Source organism: Callithrix jacchus, chromosome 2 (genome assembly GCF_049354715.1).
Source record: "Callithrix jacchus isolate 240 chromosome 2, calJac240_pri, whole genome shotgun sequence".
Lineage (NCBI taxonomy): Eukaryota > Metazoa > Chordata > Mammalia > Primates > Cebidae > Callithrix > Callithrix jacchus.
Genome location: NC_133503.1, coordinates 85,753,982 through 85,772,271, shown reverse-complemented (window position 1 = coordinate 85,772,271; position 18,290 = coordinate 85,753,982). Strand labels below are relative to the sequence as shown.

The 18,290-nt window shown below is 32.5% G+C and overlaps 1 protein-coding gene across 17 annotated transcripts in view; it reads left to right on the top strand.

Annotated features, from left to right (window-relative positions):
- CSNK1G3 (casein kinase 1 gamma 3) overlaps positions 1-18,290 on the top strand; it is a 103,672-nt gene that overhangs the window by 62,378 nt on the left and 23,004 nt on the right. For 9 of the 17 annotated variants that reach the window (XM_078364993.1, XM_078364991.1, XM_078364990.1 and 6 more), the window contains 4 exons: positions 12,553-12,638; positions 12,903-12,987; positions 14,856-15,001; positions 15,753-15,848. In XM_078364993.1, the coding sequence (XP_078221119.1) occupies positions 12,553-12,638; positions 12,903-12,987; positions 14,856-15,001; positions 15,753-15,848 (413 nt within the window). Of the gene's footprint in view, positions 1-12,552; positions 12,639-12,902; positions 12,988-14,852; positions 15,002-15,752; positions 15,849-18,290 lie in introns of all 17 variants that reach the window. The other 8 variants (XM_078364992.1, XM_078364989.1, XM_008991610.5 and 5 more) reach the window with 1 other exon arrangement.

Below are 18,290 nucleotides of genomic sequence, written 5' to 3'. Positions count from 1 at the left end.
TTAATTATTTCTTTTACAAAATATAAGAGAATACCAAATTTTAACTGAATTTAGTGCATGTGGAAATTTTGGATTGAGACTGTAGCTCTCCAATATGGCTAGCCACAGAAATATCAATTAGCCTAATAAATATAATGCTAAGAGCATATACCTTAGAAGTGAGTAGAACTGGCTTACCTGTATGCTAACTGTGACTCTGGACAAGTTTAACCTTTTTAGGGGGTTTCTTATTGGTAAAAAGAATAAAACAGTATCAACTTCACAGAATTTTTTTTACAGCTTTTTTCCTCCACCCAGGTCCATTTATTTATCATATCCCTTCAATCATTTTCATCTGGAACAGTTCCTCAGTCATTCTTTATGGCTCATAACCTTAATATTTTTTAGGAGCACTGGCTATTTTATAGGATATCTCCAATTTGGGTTTGTCATTTCTCTTTGACTAGATTTGGGTAGGCATTTTGAGTCCAAATATAATAGAAATGAGACGTTGTTTGTGCATCATGTTGGGGTCACTTGCTTGGGTGATTATCTGCCACATTTCTCTACTGAAAAGTTTCTTATTTTCCCTTTGTAATGAAAAAGAATTTTGAAGTTAGATTTTGGGATTATGTAAATATGTTGTTCCTCATCAGATTTCTACCCTCTAGATTTAGCATCCATTGATGATTTTCTAACTCCATTATTTCTTATATTTACATTTCCTTGTCAGTTGATATTCTAATATAAGCAGAAGCTTTCCTTTTACCTCAGTTATTGACTTATGTCTACATAAACTTAATTCTTATTTAATGTAATGTATTGAATGCATTATCATTAGTTATTTGATATCCAGAGGGTTCCAGATTTGGCCACTGATTGCACCTTCAAGCTGACTTCTCTGTCCTTTTGACACGTTCTCATGATTCTTTGAATACTTTATTACTTTCTGGTGCAGCAAGTTCTTATAAACACACTCATCTTGCAGATTCTCTTCTGAAGCCCCATAATCAATCCTTTTCTCCAAGAAGTTCTGAATCCTTTTATCGGTTAATGATATTTAGAAACCAAGATTTGGCCACTGAACATGCTCATTACTGTGGTGTGTTGTTACTGCTAGGCCCTTTCTGCAGCAGAACTAGGAAATGTTTGTGCATATATGTATATACACACACACATAGAAATATACCTACATATGTATATAATATATACACACACATTAATATCTATTAAAAACTTTGAGTTTATACTGATATACTTCTAATTTCAGTCTGTCAGTACAAAATAGTATTTCCCTTTTCTATATTTGTAATTCCCATCCCTTTTCCATATTTGTATCTTTTTTTTTAACCAACAGTGAGAAATCTGGCTATCACTACTCATATTTACTTGTTTTCAAAAGCTGAGGATTCTCAGAAAGTAGTTTCAGATTGCCAAGTGATACCACTTTATAAAGCAAGTCCACTAGAATTATAACATTTGTAATTCTTATTTTATTGAAGAGTTCTTTGTTTATTTGAAATTTTTATTTAAAATTTTCATTGGGTAAAGTATATAACATTTGATTATATAATTTGTATTGATGAATATGGACACTATGTAACCCATAGCACTATCAAGATTTAGAACACTATCATCCTATAGACTTCCATTTTACCCATCTTAGTCATTCTCCTTCTTTTCTAGAAGCAACCACTGATCTGATTTCTATCACAACCAGATGAGTTTTGCTAATTCTATTACTTCAAATACATGGAACCATCCAACTTCTTTTGGTTGGTATAATGTCTGTAAGATTCATCTCTGGTGTTGCCAGTATCAGCAGTTTATTCTTTCTTAATGCTAGGTAAAATTCCATTGCACAAACTGCTTACCCATTCAAATGTTGATGGACATTTGATTGAGTTTTTGACTTATGAATAAAACTTGTATAATATTCTCACAAATCTTTTTGTGGGCATATTTTTCAGTTTGGCCCTATAGTAGGTGTTATTTAACTTTATAAGAAACTGCCTGTCCTCGGGAGTGTTTGTACCTTTTCTTTTTTTATTTTCACCAGCAATGAATGAGAATTTTGTTTTATATTCTTGACACATTTAGTGTTGTCAGTCTTTTTCATTGTAGCCATTCTAGTGGCTATGGGGTGGTCTTTTAATTCCTTGTGATTATTGTTTCTGAGATCTGTTTCATGTATGTATTGGCTATTTGTATATCTTCTTTTGAGAATTGTGTGTTATTTTATTGTTAATGTTAATTTTATTAATTAGTTTTTTATAAACAATTATTTTTGGGTATAATTATTTTGTCATATATATGCATTGTGAATAATTTTTTCCATCTTTGCTTGCCTATTCATCTTAATGGTATCTTTTGATGAGCAGAACTATTAAATATTTATGAAGTCTAGTTTGTCAGTTTTTTTTTTATAGTTATTGTCTTTTGAATTCTAACAAGTCTTTACCTTTATGTGATAAGGTAAACAAATCTATACCTTTGTTACATTTTATGCTTTCTTCTAAAAGCTATATGGTTTTAGCATTTACTTTTAGGTCTGTGGTCCATCAGAATTGGTTTTTTTATATGGTGTGAGATAGAGGTTGAGGTTCTTTCCATGATATCATATTCTTTCCTATTGAATTACTTTTGTGTGTTTCTTAAAAAGTCAATTCTAGATTATATTTACCACAGTCAGTGTTCATCACAGAGGAGGTACAAACTTAATTATCTGCTTTTAGATATTCTGCTTTTAGCTACTATTAGACATCTCACAACAGATAGAAATGTGAACCAATCAGTACATAGCCATCACTGCTGCTCAAAAATACCTTCCAATATACAGTCACATATTTGGACTGAATCTTGGAAGTTATCTAATTCAACTTTCATCTCCTGATCTTACCCTATTCTTAGCTTTTTCTCTAACCATTCTCTTCAGCTTTAGCTACTGCATAGAGCATGTCCCTATATAGTAGGGACTGCCTCTCAATCATAACCAAATAGGATGTGGCATCTTTCCTGACAGCCCATCTGACTGTAAGCTTATGGCATTTTTTTTTTCAGACATCTGAAATGCCTGAAAAATGTCAATTTTCTGTTTTTTTTTTTAAAGTATCAAATATTTAAAATTATAAAATGCAAGGTTTATTCAGATAATATTTCCAGGTGGTAGCTTTCAATAACTGACTTTCTGAATAGATTTAAAAATATGATTGGCTAGCTATAAAACTCTTAGGATTGTGACTTCTGTTAAAACTAGGCACACTTGTATTTATTTACATGTGCAGTATCTGTGAGAAATTTTCATTTTATGGGAGTTGTTAACAGACTATTTTATAACTAACAAAGATTCATCACCATTTTATTGTGAGACATGAAGTCACAGCTTCCTTAGGGCCTAAAGTTCTTTATCTGAACAATGGTAAATGTAACAGCATTCTATTTGTAGAAATGGTGAAGTGAGTGTGTTATGTTTGTCATTGTTAGGAAAAGTCCTCAGTACCTGGGAAATGAAATTTAACTATTGTGAAAATCTCTCTTTACTCCTCTTTCAGGAATAAAACAAAAATTTATTTCTTTGGCAAGTATAGCAAACAGCAAATGTTTAATGTTTACTTTTCCCCGTTTATAAACACCCTGATTCTCAGTTTTCAGATAAAACTGAGGAGTAGATGGGTAATATTAACAGATAAAAAATTTTGTTCCCAAGATTACATGAATTCCTACTTAAAAAACTAAGAGTAAGCTAAGATAATATCAGTTTGGATGCTAAGGAATTAAAGCTTTAATTCTGTAAGTTGGGATGCCTTTGGACATGGAAGACATAGTGGTTTTTTAAGTTTATAGTACTTGGTCTTATGAGGAGTCAGGAAGAGATAAAGAAGGAAAAGGACTAGAAAAAACCTGACCTTTTAATGTGATTTTAATTTGTGCATATATTTTTTCTGCACTCCCTGCTTTGCCTGGATCTTGGTGATTACTTTTTTTTTTTTTTTTTTGAGACAGTCTCACTCTGTCGCCAGGCGCCAGGCTGGAGTGCAGTGGCGCAATCTTGGCTCACTGCAATCTCCGCCTCCTGGGTTCAAGCAATTCTCCTGCCTCAGCCTCCCGAGTAGCTGGGACTACAGGCGTGTGCCACCATGCCCAGCTAATTTTTGTATTTTTTTTTTTTTTTTTTTAGTAGAGACGGGGTTTCACCATGTTGGTCAGGATGGTTTCGATCTCTTGACCTCATAATCCACCCGCTTCGGCCTCCCAAAGTGCTGGGATTACAGGCGTGAGCCACCGCGCCCAGCCGGTGATTACTTTTAAAGCCTTATTCATTTGTTCATCTTTCCATCCATTCCATTCATTCTTAGGCACTCAAGGACTTCTTGCTCACATGAATTTTTCAAAATAGAATATTTGGTCAAAGAAACATTGTATGTGTAAGTATTTTTCCTTTTTGGAGACTGATACTTATAAAGAAAAAAGATGTTCCTAATACAATAATATGGAAGAGTAGTGTAAAATCACATAATAGAAATTAGCATTTTATTCTTGTAGTATCTATTGATTTAACTAGGTCATTTATGTTCAGAAGGCATTTATACCTTTCTTGTATCTGCTTAAGTCTCTGTCCAAGATGCAGTCTTGATAAAGCTTTGTGTTACAGATGTGGATTTCCATAGTATCCTTGCATGAAAACTTTCTTTAGTGTTGTCATATTGTTATTTTTGTACCAGATCTGACCATGTGTCTACTTTCTAATATCTTTTTAAAGACTTTTGTCAGCTGCCTCGAACCTCATAATCTTCCTTTGGATGACTTTTTTCCCCCTTTATGTCTTTTGTTGAAGTCATTTGATACTAAGTAAATAACGTATATTTCTCTTTGGTGGGTAGTCTTTAAATAAAAATCAAGTCTTTTATTTTTAAATTTTTATCGGTTATTCAAGAATAAAGAAACTAGGATTTGAGGGATAAGTTCGGAGTTGCTTTGTAAGTGTTAATAAAAATCTGTGTTCATAGGAGAATGATGTTTCAAGTTTCTGAGTGGTAAGTTCTCTGAAGAGAGAGAAGGAATCACAGAATTATGGTGTTCCAAAAGTGGCTTCTTTCTGTGCTAGCATTCTGTGATGTGATTCATATAATTTAATTTCTAGGTTAATTGTCCAAATTTCTGAGGCCTGCTCTTTAAGCTGCTTACACAGCTTTTTTGCAGTTCAAAAACATGTATTTACATTTTATAATCATATTATAACAGTTTAAAGTGTATAATTTCTTGTTGAAGTATAATGAATGTACTTGATACTTTCTTAATGTTTCAGGGTTTAGTTTTTTTGATTACTGTTATATAGCAGTACTCTCAAGATCAGTTGGAGAAGGTTAGAATGGATATCTTTATCTAAGTAAATTTGAAGAAAATTTTATTTGTACTTTTTAATATTTTTTGTTTTTTGTTTTTTTTTGGCCTTCACCTGTGTTATCCCTTACCTTTTGATGTTGTATGTGCAGTATAGCTACTGCTGGCAACACTTTGTTTTTCTCTGCTTTTGATTTACTTCTTTTGACCTTGTCACCAAACTTAATAGAATTATGTCTAAATTAAGAGAACTTGATTTCAAGAGAACTTTAGGAATTAAGTGAATGCGTGTACTGGGTTCAGTTGCACAGAAAACTTTTCTTTCTAAGTTTTGTTTTTATTACTTGATTTGGTGTTTAGATTAGTCAACTGTTGCTGTGTATTGTCTTGTATAATTGTGTTTTTTTCTTTCCTTTTTAGGTTTGTATTCTTTTTTTTTTAACCATCTTTGTTATATAATTTTGAAAATTGAGCTCAATGAATCTTAAGGAAGATATATTTTTGTTTTTTTTAGTAGTGCCAACTAAAGTAACTTTTAATATCTAAGAAGTAAATATGAAGTGAACCTTTTACTTCCTTGTAGTAGATCATTTTTATTTTTTGTATAATAGAAATGATTTAATCTTTCTTCAGGGAGAATTTTTGTTGTTCTAGCTGTGTTCTCATGTCTGTACTTAACTTAGCCAACACGTCTTTTGGCCTCATAATTTTTCATTATGGTAGAAAATGCAGTAGAAAGTTTGCAAACAAATGCATGTATCATAGAAAATTTCCTGCTTCTGTGTGAAGCATCAATAAATTTGAGTTAATGAAAAAGGAATATTTTTCTGTTGAAAATTGAATTGAAATTTCAGTTGAAATAGAAACAGTGCTAGGCAAGTGAGAAATGAAATCTGATTAAAAAAATAGTGTTGAGATACAAGAGTAGAAGTTTTAAATAGAAAAGCATTGCAGAAGGTTTGCAATCAGCATTTGATTAAGTGATAAAATGCTTTCCAAAATGAGGAAAATGAAAACAAGTGGGCTGAAATCTTGCCCTTCACTTTTTAGATACCTAGTTTTGAAGTAGTCACTTAATCTTTCTGAGCTTTGCTTTCCTTACTTGGGATTACAAATAACTGTTGTCAGTGTAGCTGTAATTTTGAAAGGTAATGTACATGAAGCATGGACACATATTAGACTCTTAATATGTGTTGATTATTTTGTGTAGTACATATATTCCTGAAAATGAAAATTTTAATTGACTATGTACCTTTTTAATTGGTTTCAAGAACCTATTTAAAAGAATCTTTAATGATACCTATTGTAAAGAAAATCATCACTTTCTATTTTCTTTAGGTTCTTATAGCAAGAGTTCTTACAATGATTCTTGGCTTTGTGGAAAAACACTCATTTTCAAACAGGCCTTTGTAGTTAAGTGCTTTAAAAAATGTGAATGCAGTTTAGTTAGGGCCAGATTACTGTTGGGAGATTTTTTTTCATGTAAAAGAACTGTTAAAGACCCTAGGAGGTGTTCTTTAGTTACTGTGTTTCAAAGAGAATGCCTTCCTGTAATTTGTTACTTTCTACATGGTAAAATTTATTTCCAGATATGTCAGTTGGTGAAAGAATACAAAGAAAGGAATTATGAGGGTAAAGAGTATTTCAAACTGAGCTTCAGTAGTAAGTTTATTTTACTAGCTAATATTTATGGTTTGAATTTTGAAATACTTCATGCGTTATGAGACTAATACTGTTCTCTGATAGAACCATGTAGGCGAGATCACTTTATGACTATGGCTTATTGGCACTATGTGACTAAAGCTCCCCTTGGATAGAGTTCAAAGAGTAATTGCCTTTTATATTGAGTTCCTCTCCTTAACAAAGAGTCTTACTGTAGGGCTCAGTATACTTTTATATATACTGTATTTTGTGTGTGTGTGTGAGTTGGAGTCTCCCATAGTCACTCAGGCTGGCAATCTCTGTCTCCTGGGTTCAAGTGATTCTTCTGCCTCAGCCTCCTGAGTAGCTGGGACTAGAGGCGCATGCCACCATGCCCAGCTAATTTTTGTATTTTTAGTAGAGACGGAGTTTCACCATATTGGCCAGGCTGGTCTCTCTCAAACTCCTGACCTCGTGATCCCCCCGCCTCGGCCTCCCAAAGTGCAGGGATTACAGGTGTGAGCCACCATGCCTGGCCTATATGTACTGTATTTTAAGTTATTTAAACTATATGCATATATGTTATATGCATATATATATATATATTATATAGGTCTTACATATACATTGATACATGTATCCCTACACAGTTCATGTTTTTCGATGTTGTTGTAAGGCATTGGTTTTAAAATTCGGTTTTCACTTGTTCATTGTGAGTATAGAAATCCAGTTTATTTTTAGTTTTTAGAGACAGGGTCTTGCTCTGTCGCCCAGGCTGGAGTGGAGTGGTGCTACCATGACTCCCTGCAGCCTCATCCTCCTAGGCTCAAGGAATTCTCCCACCTCACCCTCCTAGTAGCTGGGACTACAAGTGCACACCAACACACCGAGCCACCAGCTAATTTAAAACAAATGTTTTGTAAAGTTGGGTTTCTTTATGTTGTCCAAGTGAAGTCTTGAACTCCTGGCCTCAGGCTATCTTCCTGCCTCAACTTCCCCAAAGTCTTGAGATTACAGGTGTGAGCCACTGAGCCTGGCCCAGTTGATTTTTATATAATAACCTTGCTAAAACTTATCTACTAGTTGTAATAGACCTTTTGTAGATTATTTGAAATTATCTGCATATGAAGTCCTGTTGTCTGAAAAGAGCAATAGTTTTACTTTTTCATTTCCAATCTGAATATCTGTTAATTTTGTTGTCTTTGCTTCTTTGTACCAGCAAGAACTTCAGTACAATACTGAATAGAAAGGGTAAGAGTGGACATCTTTGTTTGTTCCCGATCTTTGGAGTGTCTTTTATCATTTAAAAATGAAGTTAGTTGACATTTTTCATAATTGTTGTCAGAATGAAGTTTCCTTGTGAATCCTAGTTTACTGAGAGTTTTTTGTTTTTCTCATTAATGCATGTTGGATTTTGTCAAGTGCTTTTTCTATATCTGAGATGATGATATGATTCATATTTTATTTTATTAATTTGATGATTTATACAGATTGATTTTTAGAAGTTAAACTAAACCTACATTCCTAGGATGAACCTTACTTAGTCATGAGGTATTATCTTTTTAAGGATTTTTTGTTTGTGTTTATGAGGAATGTTTGTTGTAGTCTCCTTTAATTGTAATGTCTTTGTCTGTTTTTGGTAACAGGGTAATGCTGTGAATTGGGAATTCTTCTAATCCTGACTTTGTGTAGAACTTGTATTTTTCTTTAACCATTTAATAGAATTTAGTAGTGATGCTGTCTGAATTATATTTTGGGAAGTTTTTAAATAATAAATTTAATTTCTTTAATTGATGCAGAGCTATCACATTTTCTTCTTGAGGCAGTTTTAGTTATTAGGAACTTTCAAGATATTTGTCCACTTCATGTAAGTTGTTTAATTTATTGGGTTGGTTTGTGATATTCTTTTATCATTCTTTTAATATTTGTAGGATCTGTTCTGATGCCCCCTGTTTCTTCTGTTATTGGTAATTTGTGTTTCTTTCTTTTAGCCTTCTAAGAGGATTAGTGATTTTGTTGAACTTTCCAATCCAGCTTTTGTTTTCACTGGTTTTCATTACTGATTGTCCATTGGTCATTGCTGGTCATTGATTTTCTCATTTGTCATTATTTTGTCCGTTTATTTTGGGTGGTATTTATATGAAGGCAGATAACAGATAAGTTGGTCAAAATACAGAGTGTGAAATAGACTTACACATAGATGATCAATTGATTTTTGAGAACGGTGCAAAAGCAACTCAAGGGAAAGGACAGTTTTGGCAAAAAACTATATGAGAGTAACTAGATCTCAATAATGAGAAAAATGAATCTAACTCCTTATTCCACACCAAAAGCAAAAAAAATAAATTACCTCAAAATGAAAATAGGTTTAAATGTAGGAACCATAACTATAAAATTTCTAGAAGAAAAAATAGGAGAAAATCTTTGTAATCTTGTGAGCAGAGATTTCCTAGATTGGACCTTCAAAAGTGTAAAAAATAAGAGGAAAAAACCTGATAAATTGGACTTCATAAAAATACAAAATTTCTTTTAAACATGCTCTTAAGAAGACAAAAAATGCAAGCTATAGTCTTGAAGGGAAAAGATAGTGGCAAAAAATGTCTGAAAATAACTTATATCCAGAATATACAAGGAACTATTATAACTGTTTTTTTTGAGACAGAGTCTTGCTCTGTCGCCACACACCAAGCTGGAGTGCAGTGGTGGGATCTCGGCTCACTACAACCTCCGCCTCCTGGTGTCAAGCAATTCTCCTGCCTCAGCCTCCCGAGTAGCTGGGACTACAGGTGCGTGCCACCACGTCCGGCTAATTTTTTTGTATTTTTAGTAGAGATAGGGTTTCACCATTTTGGCCAGGATGGTCTTGATCTCTTGACCTTGTGATCCTCCTGCCTTGGCCGCCCAAAGTGCTGGGATTACAGGCTGAGCCACCACTCCCGGCCCTCTCTTACAACTTTTGAATAAGACAACCCACTTTTTTAAATGGGCAAACACATGAAATAAAGCTCAACACTTGTCACCAGTGAAATGCAAATTAAGTCAGTTAATCCATACTTTCAAGTTTGCTTTTCTCAAAGGATTTAGTACTGCTTATACTTCATAGCCACTAGCATGGCTAAAATTTAAAAGGCCATACTAAAGGTTGGACAGGTTTGGAAGTAACTGGAACTCCCATACATTGCTGGTGGAAATATGAAATGGCACAACCCCTTTGGAAAATGGTATAAAAGTTTTTTTATATAGCGAAAGTTATACCTACAATATTATGTAGCAATCCCCCTTCTAGATATTAACCCAACATAAATGAAAACATATGTCAACATAGTCTAGTACAAGAAGAGTGTTCATAACAGCTTTATTCACAATAGCCCCAAACTGGAATCTACCCAAATGTCTGTCAGCAGATGAATAAACACATTGTAATGTACTACTCAACATTAAAAAGTAATGAGCTATTATTGCACACAGCAACATGGATGAATTCTGAAAACACAGTAAGTGGAAGAATTTGGGCATGAATCTATACTGTATGATTCCATTCATGTGCACCTGTCTGATCTTTAGTGATGAAGGCAGATAAGTGACTGCCTGAGGCTGCTGGTACTGTGGCGGTTGGGGGAGAGTAATAAGGAAGGGACATAGGAAACCTTTTGGAGCATTAGAAATGCTTCTTGATTGTGGTGGTAGTTATGCAGGTGTGTGTGTGCGTGTGTTGTAAAAACTTATCAAACTATACCGTTAAGACTACCAGAATCTAATGAAGTGAAATTTTTGTTATAAAAGTCATAACTAGTTTTTTTCATATTCTCATCCCCACTTTCATTAGTGGATGTAGATGGACTTGAAGGCCATTACTTATGTTGGAAAAGTTTGCTATTTTTAATATCATGTACTTACATTTTATAACAAAAAGTACAAGAAAGAAAAAACTTCATAATTATATCATATTTTGAGCATGTGAAATGGGAAGTTGAAGTCTCTTCTCTAGTGTGCCAGTCTCATAGCCTTAATGACTACCAATTTTGATGTCTATTCTTTTAGATATTTCCCTGATGCTTACAGAAAAAGGACATATATCTAATATTATATCTTTTCAAATATTCATTAATTTATTGCAGTAGTATGAGTTGAGTGCCTCCTCTGGGCCAGTCATTATACTGCATCCTGATAATAATGAGCCAAAGAAACATCCACTCTACTGCAACTTGCAGACTGAAGGAAGTATATATATTGATTAAATAAGAACACAAACATAGTATCTTTAAATCATAACAAGTATTATTAAAAACAAGTGTATTAGTCTGTTTTCATGCTGCTGATAAAGACATACCCTAGACTGGGCAATTTACAAAAGAAAGAGGTTCAATGGACTTACAGTTCCACATGGCTGGGGAGGCCTCACAGTCATCATGGAAGTCAAGGAGGAGCAAGTCGCATCTTAACGTGGATGGCGGCAGGGAAAGAGAGAGCTGGTGCAGGTAAACTCCTCCTTATAAAACCATGAGGTCTCATGAGGCTTATTCACTATCATGAGAACAGCATGATAAAGACCTGCCGCCATGATTCAGTTACCTCCTACTGGGTCCCTCTCACAGCAAATGGGAATTCAAGATGAGATTTGGGTGTGAACACAGCCAAACCACATCAGCAAGTATAGAATGTTTGAGAGTACATAGTAACAATCAAAACGTTTTCAGACCCTTCATCCTAGTTCAGATCCATACTTTGAATCAAAGTTTGCTTTTCTGAAAGCATTGAATTCTGCCTAGATAGTATGATTGTTCATTTGGATAAAACATCTTGCTCATAAACATCCTTTTATTAAAGTATTTTTTTCTCATTTGTAGTCAGCATTTTTGTATTATTTTGAAACATCAAGAAATCTTAAGTATTTAACTTCAGTGACAAAAATTGAAATATCATTCAATCAGCAAATATTTATAGGTATCTCCCTGAGTCTTAGTCTGTGATCTTTATTCACTTATGTACTAAACAACATTTTGTATAGCAACAACTTGAAAATGACAGTTCGTTCAAGCAGCATTTTTGTTGATAGTGAAGGGGTTATTAATGTTGGTATATGCCAAACACAAGTTTTTCTTAAAATATATTACACACGATACTCCATAATTGTGTTTAAGTTAATGGAGAGTGTTATGGAAGTTTTGTGCTCGTATAACTTTAGGAAATGCAGGGTTGAAAGAGTTAAACCTTTTAAACTCTAGACTTCTCAGAAGTTTTAATACGTTACCTTCTGAATCTTTAAGACCAAGCTACAGTATACGGTGATGCTGATTGACCAATGGAACTCTTTTCCCCTTGGCCTGTACTTCCATGAATAGGTATCTAAGCAGATAAATAAATCTCTTATAGCATCTAAAAATAATAAAGGAATATTTTAAAAATGTACAATAATCTTAATATAAAAACATCATTTATATAGATATAATTTTATCACTTACAGGTACTAGATCTGTATTTTGTATTTATATGTTGAACTTTTGGAAATTAATATATACCTAATGAAAGAATAAACTCTTCATTCTTAACTGTTAAGAGAAAAGTGAAATTTATATTTCTTTTATATTTCAGAACAAAGTAGAAGAGATGATTTAGAAGCTTTAGGTCATATGTTCATGTATTTTCTGAGAGGCAGTCTTCCTTGGCAAGGCTTAAAGGTAATTGCTTTTGTGTTTTTTTATTGAATTTCATAAAACATTAAGATACTGAGGTCCTCTCTTTCAACTAAACAATTTACATATTTTAAAATTTTATTTTGTAAGTAGGGATCAGGGCTCTGCTGGTCTCGAACTCCTGGGTTCAAGCACTCCTCCTGCCTCAGCCTTCCAAAGCTCTCACGTCACAGGCACAAGCTACTGTGTGCAGCCCAGCTAAATAATTTTTAAATTAACACATTCTCAAGGTTTTTTTTTCTTTTTTAGGCTGATACATTAAAGGAGAGGTATCAGAAAATTGGAGATACAAAACGAGCTACACCAATAGAAGTGTTATGTGAAAATTTTCCAGGTAATGAGTAATGTGAAGTTGATATATTATATACAGAAAATTAGAAATGCTGATTTTTATTGCTTAAGTTTATAAATTATTTTTCTATACTTTAAAAAAAGAGCTAAAAATATGATATAAAGAATTTCAGCATTTGATGCCTAATCCACAGGGGCACTTTGTATATTTGCTTTGTAAATGGTATTAATAAAGGAAAATCCTATCTGTTAAAAGTGTTGATCAGTACTAGCTGAATAAATATTTTCTTTAATGGTATACTTTCAATAAATTAAATTATTTGCTAAGGAATGCCAGGTACAAAGTTTTAGTATATGGTGTCATTTGGATATCAATGTCAAGGTCAGAGGAGGTATATGAAGTACGAGTTGGTTTAGTTTACAAACTAAACTTACTTAAATTAAGTAGGGTCAGTAAAACCTTACTGACCTCACTGGTTTTAGGCTAATTTTATTTGGGGGAGCTGTATGCATTTATGAAAACAATTTTACTTTCAAGTAGATTTGTGTCAACTCAAATTAAGCCAACAAAAATTTACTTAAGATTTCTAAATTAAGAAATAATAATAACTTGTTAGTATATTAAAATAATGATGTGATTTATTTTTGCAGTGACATTAAGTGAAAAGAGAACTAAATTTGAAGATATAATACGGAATTCCTATCTCACTTTAGTATTCCCTAGTTTTCCTGTACAATGCTGGCATTATTAATGTAATAATAATATTATCAACAAAATCTAAAGTAGCTCTTTCTCAAGCTTGTTTATCTTATTCATTGACAGCAACTTTAATTATGTGTTTTCCTTTCTTGCTGTAATATCTAGAAGTAGATTTTTTTTTTAATGTTGTACTAGCAGTTTAGGTGTACGCAGATGGGATAGGTGTCGTTAAGGGAGCCTGTATAAAGGTGGGAAAAATGGGGTTGCCAAATAATTAGCCAGATATTTAGCTAGAAAGTGGAATAGTGGGAGAGTCACCACGTAAAGAAGGTTACTGTGTACCACTTTTGTTGCCTATTTTGCTGGGTGTTATCCTTTTCCTTCTGGCTGGAGCTAGGTGAATGCTAGGTGTAAGTTACCATCTCTTACTGCAATAATTTTCCATGTCCTGATGGTAAAATGCCCTGCTTTACTGATTACTCACCATTTTACCCATTGTTTTATGTATTTTTTTGTTTCTTCTTTTCCTTCTGGGAAGTATGACCCTTAAAAATAGATATAACTAGTACATTTGGGAATTATGATAACATGCAGAGATTTGTATATTGCCAAATAATTGTTAAATATATGACTAGAAATCAAGAGAAGACTTACACTGTGCCCTTGTGTTATGTTTTTGACATTAGTTTTAGCTTTCATTTGGTAGCGTAATTGGTTAGAATACTGCTCAAAGACAAGGTTAGGAATTTGAATTTGCTGTTGGTATGTGTCACTGATTCTAAAGGAAATCCAGTGAGCCAATATAAATCAGGTCTCATTAGTATTTTAAATAAAATTTTAAATTTATAAACTGATTATGATGCTTTGTGATTAATCATGCATTATTAAGTTGCTTATTCAACTTGTCACACTACCAAACATTAAAAATAATCTTATAAAATAAAAATTTTAGCTTTTCCTAATGTAATGAAGTAAAAATAGTGGTTGTTAAACTGAACCTCTCAATTTTTTGTGTCTCTATTCCCCTTCCTTCTTTTCCTCTTTTTAATTTTGTTGTAATTAAACTCAGAAAAATTTAAATGGCAGTAGAATTTTGTTAGTTTTTCAGTGTTGTTTTTATATATAATACAATGTGCTTTTAGATACCTAATTTTATTATTGAGTATTAAAGAAAAGTATAGTTTGAATAATTTTTATATTATTTCTAGAAGAAATGGCAACATATCTTCGTTATGTAAGAAGGCTAGATTTTTTTGAAAAACCAGACTATGACTACTTAAGAAAGCTTTTTACTGACTTGTTTGATCGAAAAGGATATATGTTTGATTATGAATATGACTGGATTGGTAAACAGTTGGTGAGTACTGTATTCTACATAATAAAATATTATTTATAGTATCTGTTGTCTTCTTAATAGTATAGTTTCTTCATTTGAAAAGAGTTGAGAACAAATAGTTGTTTTAAATGATTTGTTTTATTGTTTTTAAAGAACATTTCTGCAGGTAGCGCTGTACTAGTATTCTTTGAGTTTTTCAAAAGCCCTACATCTGGATTCTTTGCCTTTTAGCATGAAGAGTTACACTTTAACTTTTCATCCTGATTTAGTTCTTAATGTCAAATGTGTAATATTCTCATGATTAATACTTTAATACCTTGATGAAAATTAAAATTATAAGCCTCTCCAAGTCAAAATATTGGAAATAAGCAATTTTATTATTTTATTTTTCTATTCTTTTAATTTTCTTAAAAGTTTATTCTATTTATACGTTTGCTTTGGAAATGAGAGACATCAACAAATACATTTTTATCATTTTGATATGAAAATGTAGCCTAAAAGTAATGACAGCATTAGAAGGTCTTTTGTAGTGTAAAAATAAATACGTTATAAAGAATTTAAATACTTTAAAAACACTTTAAAAAGTAGCTGTATTCTCTTTGCTTTACCTTCTTAGCTTTAACGACATTTTGAGAATGATGTCTTTACCTAAAACTTTAGTTTGTTTAACAGTCTTTTATTTTTTCCTTAATTCTTTAAGCAGCTAAGTAAATGACTTTAAATAAGATTTTTGAAATGGAATGTATCAATACCAATTGTTATTGTATTGTAGCCTACTCCAGTGGGTGCAGTTCAGCAAGATCCTGCTCTGTCATCAAACAGAGAAGCACATCAACACAGAGATAAGATGCAACAATCCAAAAACCAGGTTTGCTGCCTTTTAGATATGAAAGATATTTCTTTGTTTCATGATTGAACCATATACTGTTTTCTTCAATAGATAAAAAAGATTGAAGGATTAAAAATACATGTTTTTAATAGATGAACTTTTCTCTTAATTTTCACTGTTTATTAGTTTAATAATAGCATTAAAATGTTTAAATCATTTTAATGATTAAACATTTTAATGCTATTATTAAACATTTTAAAAATCTTTAATAAAAATGGTACAAATTAGTGTAAACTTTGAGCAGTATTTGATATTCTATTAGAATATTTTCATTCCAATGGGGTACTCTATTGGAATGAGTTGTAATAGCACTTGATCTTTCTAACTGTCGTTTAGTTCAATAAATTATTTATTGAATTTCTGCTATTGTAAAGCTACTATTCTACACATTGTATAAATGCAGAAGCAAAGAAGACTGTATAACCTGTAAGAATGATTTTGTCACCAGTGACTAAAAGCAGTGTGGTAGCTAAGAGCTCAGTCAATCTCTAGAATCAGGCAAATATGGATATGGCTTAACCCTGGGCAAATGAGTTAATGTCTCAAAGCCTCAGTTTCCTTATCTATAAAATGGAAATAATGCATGTTAATTTCTAGCATACAGTAAGCTTTCATTTGCTCAAAACTCTTGTGTCTGGAGTTTAAAGTGCCATGGAGGAGATCATATGTGGGACTCTGAAGATTTTATGGAAAAGGTAGCTTTTGACATGAGCCTAAAGAATGAATGGAATTTTTAAAGGGAAATGAAGAAATAAGGGCATTTTTGGGAGGTTGAATAGTATAAAATATGAAGCAGAAGTTTAAAAATAGAGAATTTGAGGAATAGGCAACAGTTCAGTTTGTTTGGAGCAAAGAGTAGGTAGAGCTGGATTAGACAAGGAGTAGAGAGTCAGTCTGAGATAATGCATAGAAGTTGATCAAGTGGAGAGTTCATGTTTCCTGACTGAGTAAAGGAATTGAAAGCTGTTGAAATTTTTGACCAATATTTTAATTTCTCTCTCTCTCTCTCTTTTTGACTTAAAAATTTTGCTATCACACTGAGTTAAAGAGTGTCTAGAAATTTTCTGTTACAGTCCTTTTTGGAGAAGGACAGTGTCCTGTCCTGTTTTACATTTACATTGTTTATCCCATCAAAGTTCAAGTGAAGATTAAAACAGGATGAAAATCAAAAGAAAGAACACAAGTGGTGACTTGTTAAAAACCGTAAGCACGATAAAATGCTATTTTTAGGGAGTGTTTAACAATATTATTCTATAAAGCATGGCCAACTTTATAAGATTCATATTAAATTTTTGACTTAGAAAAATTGGCACCATAAAGGATCTCATACACAAATTACTTCATATCTGTATTAAAATTAGTTGATAGCTTGAGTGCCCTGATAAGATTCTGTATAAAGAAAGAAATAGCTCAGAAGTTGAGACTTAGTTTGTGTTTTATAAACCGGAGTTAATTCCTTGAATATACTTGGAAGAAGATTAGTATGATATTCTTTAAAATTCTCTACTTGAGCTGTTAGGTATTATAATAAGTGAAATTCCTCTATTGTTGAATTCAATTATAAATCTAATGTTGTAGACTTTTAATTTTCTATGTGTTTCAGACATGCTAACTAGATTGTAAGACATGCTGACTAGATTTCAGAGCTTGCTAACTAGATTGTAAGCTCACTGAGGGTGGGAACTATGTTTCATTCGTCCAGTCCTTGTTGCACTAAATGTAGGGAATATATATACATGCATATATATATATATAATTTTTTTAGGCAATTCTTTAGAATAGGCTTATATATTGAATTTGAGATGTGAATATACAGATTTTCATCCTGATAGAAAAATTGTATATCTAAAAAAAATTCTTCTTAAATATCTCTAGACTACTAAGCAGTATAAGTTCTATGAGAAACCTACAGTTCACAATCCCAAGGAAGAAAGATTATTTCAAATGACTTAAACCTTTGTAATGTGCCTAAATAAATGGTAGGAAAAATCGTTGAGAGGATTCTGAAACTGTTGCGTACATGCAATTGTTTATTTTCAGGAGAGGGTGTGTAGCTCTTAACTATATTCTTAGAGAGTTCCATGATCCCAAAATACTGCTCATTGCCCTAGATATTTGTCTCAATTTTAGCATCATTTTCATTCTTTCATTTTGTCTGGACTTGACTTCATCTAATTGATTTCAGCTTAAGCTTCAAAGCTGCTTAATTCTGGTTATGAATTTGGAGGGTTTAATGAAAAGGCATTATAGAACTATCATAATTGTTTTGATGACATACTTCATGCCACAGAGCATGTAATTTTGCATTGTACAATTTAATTTAGGAAGCTTAGTGCCAGAACATTTATTCACATATCTACTTGAATTTTATATCTCTCCCCTGAAAGTTGCTCTGGCCACCAATATGCTTGAGGGTCCCTA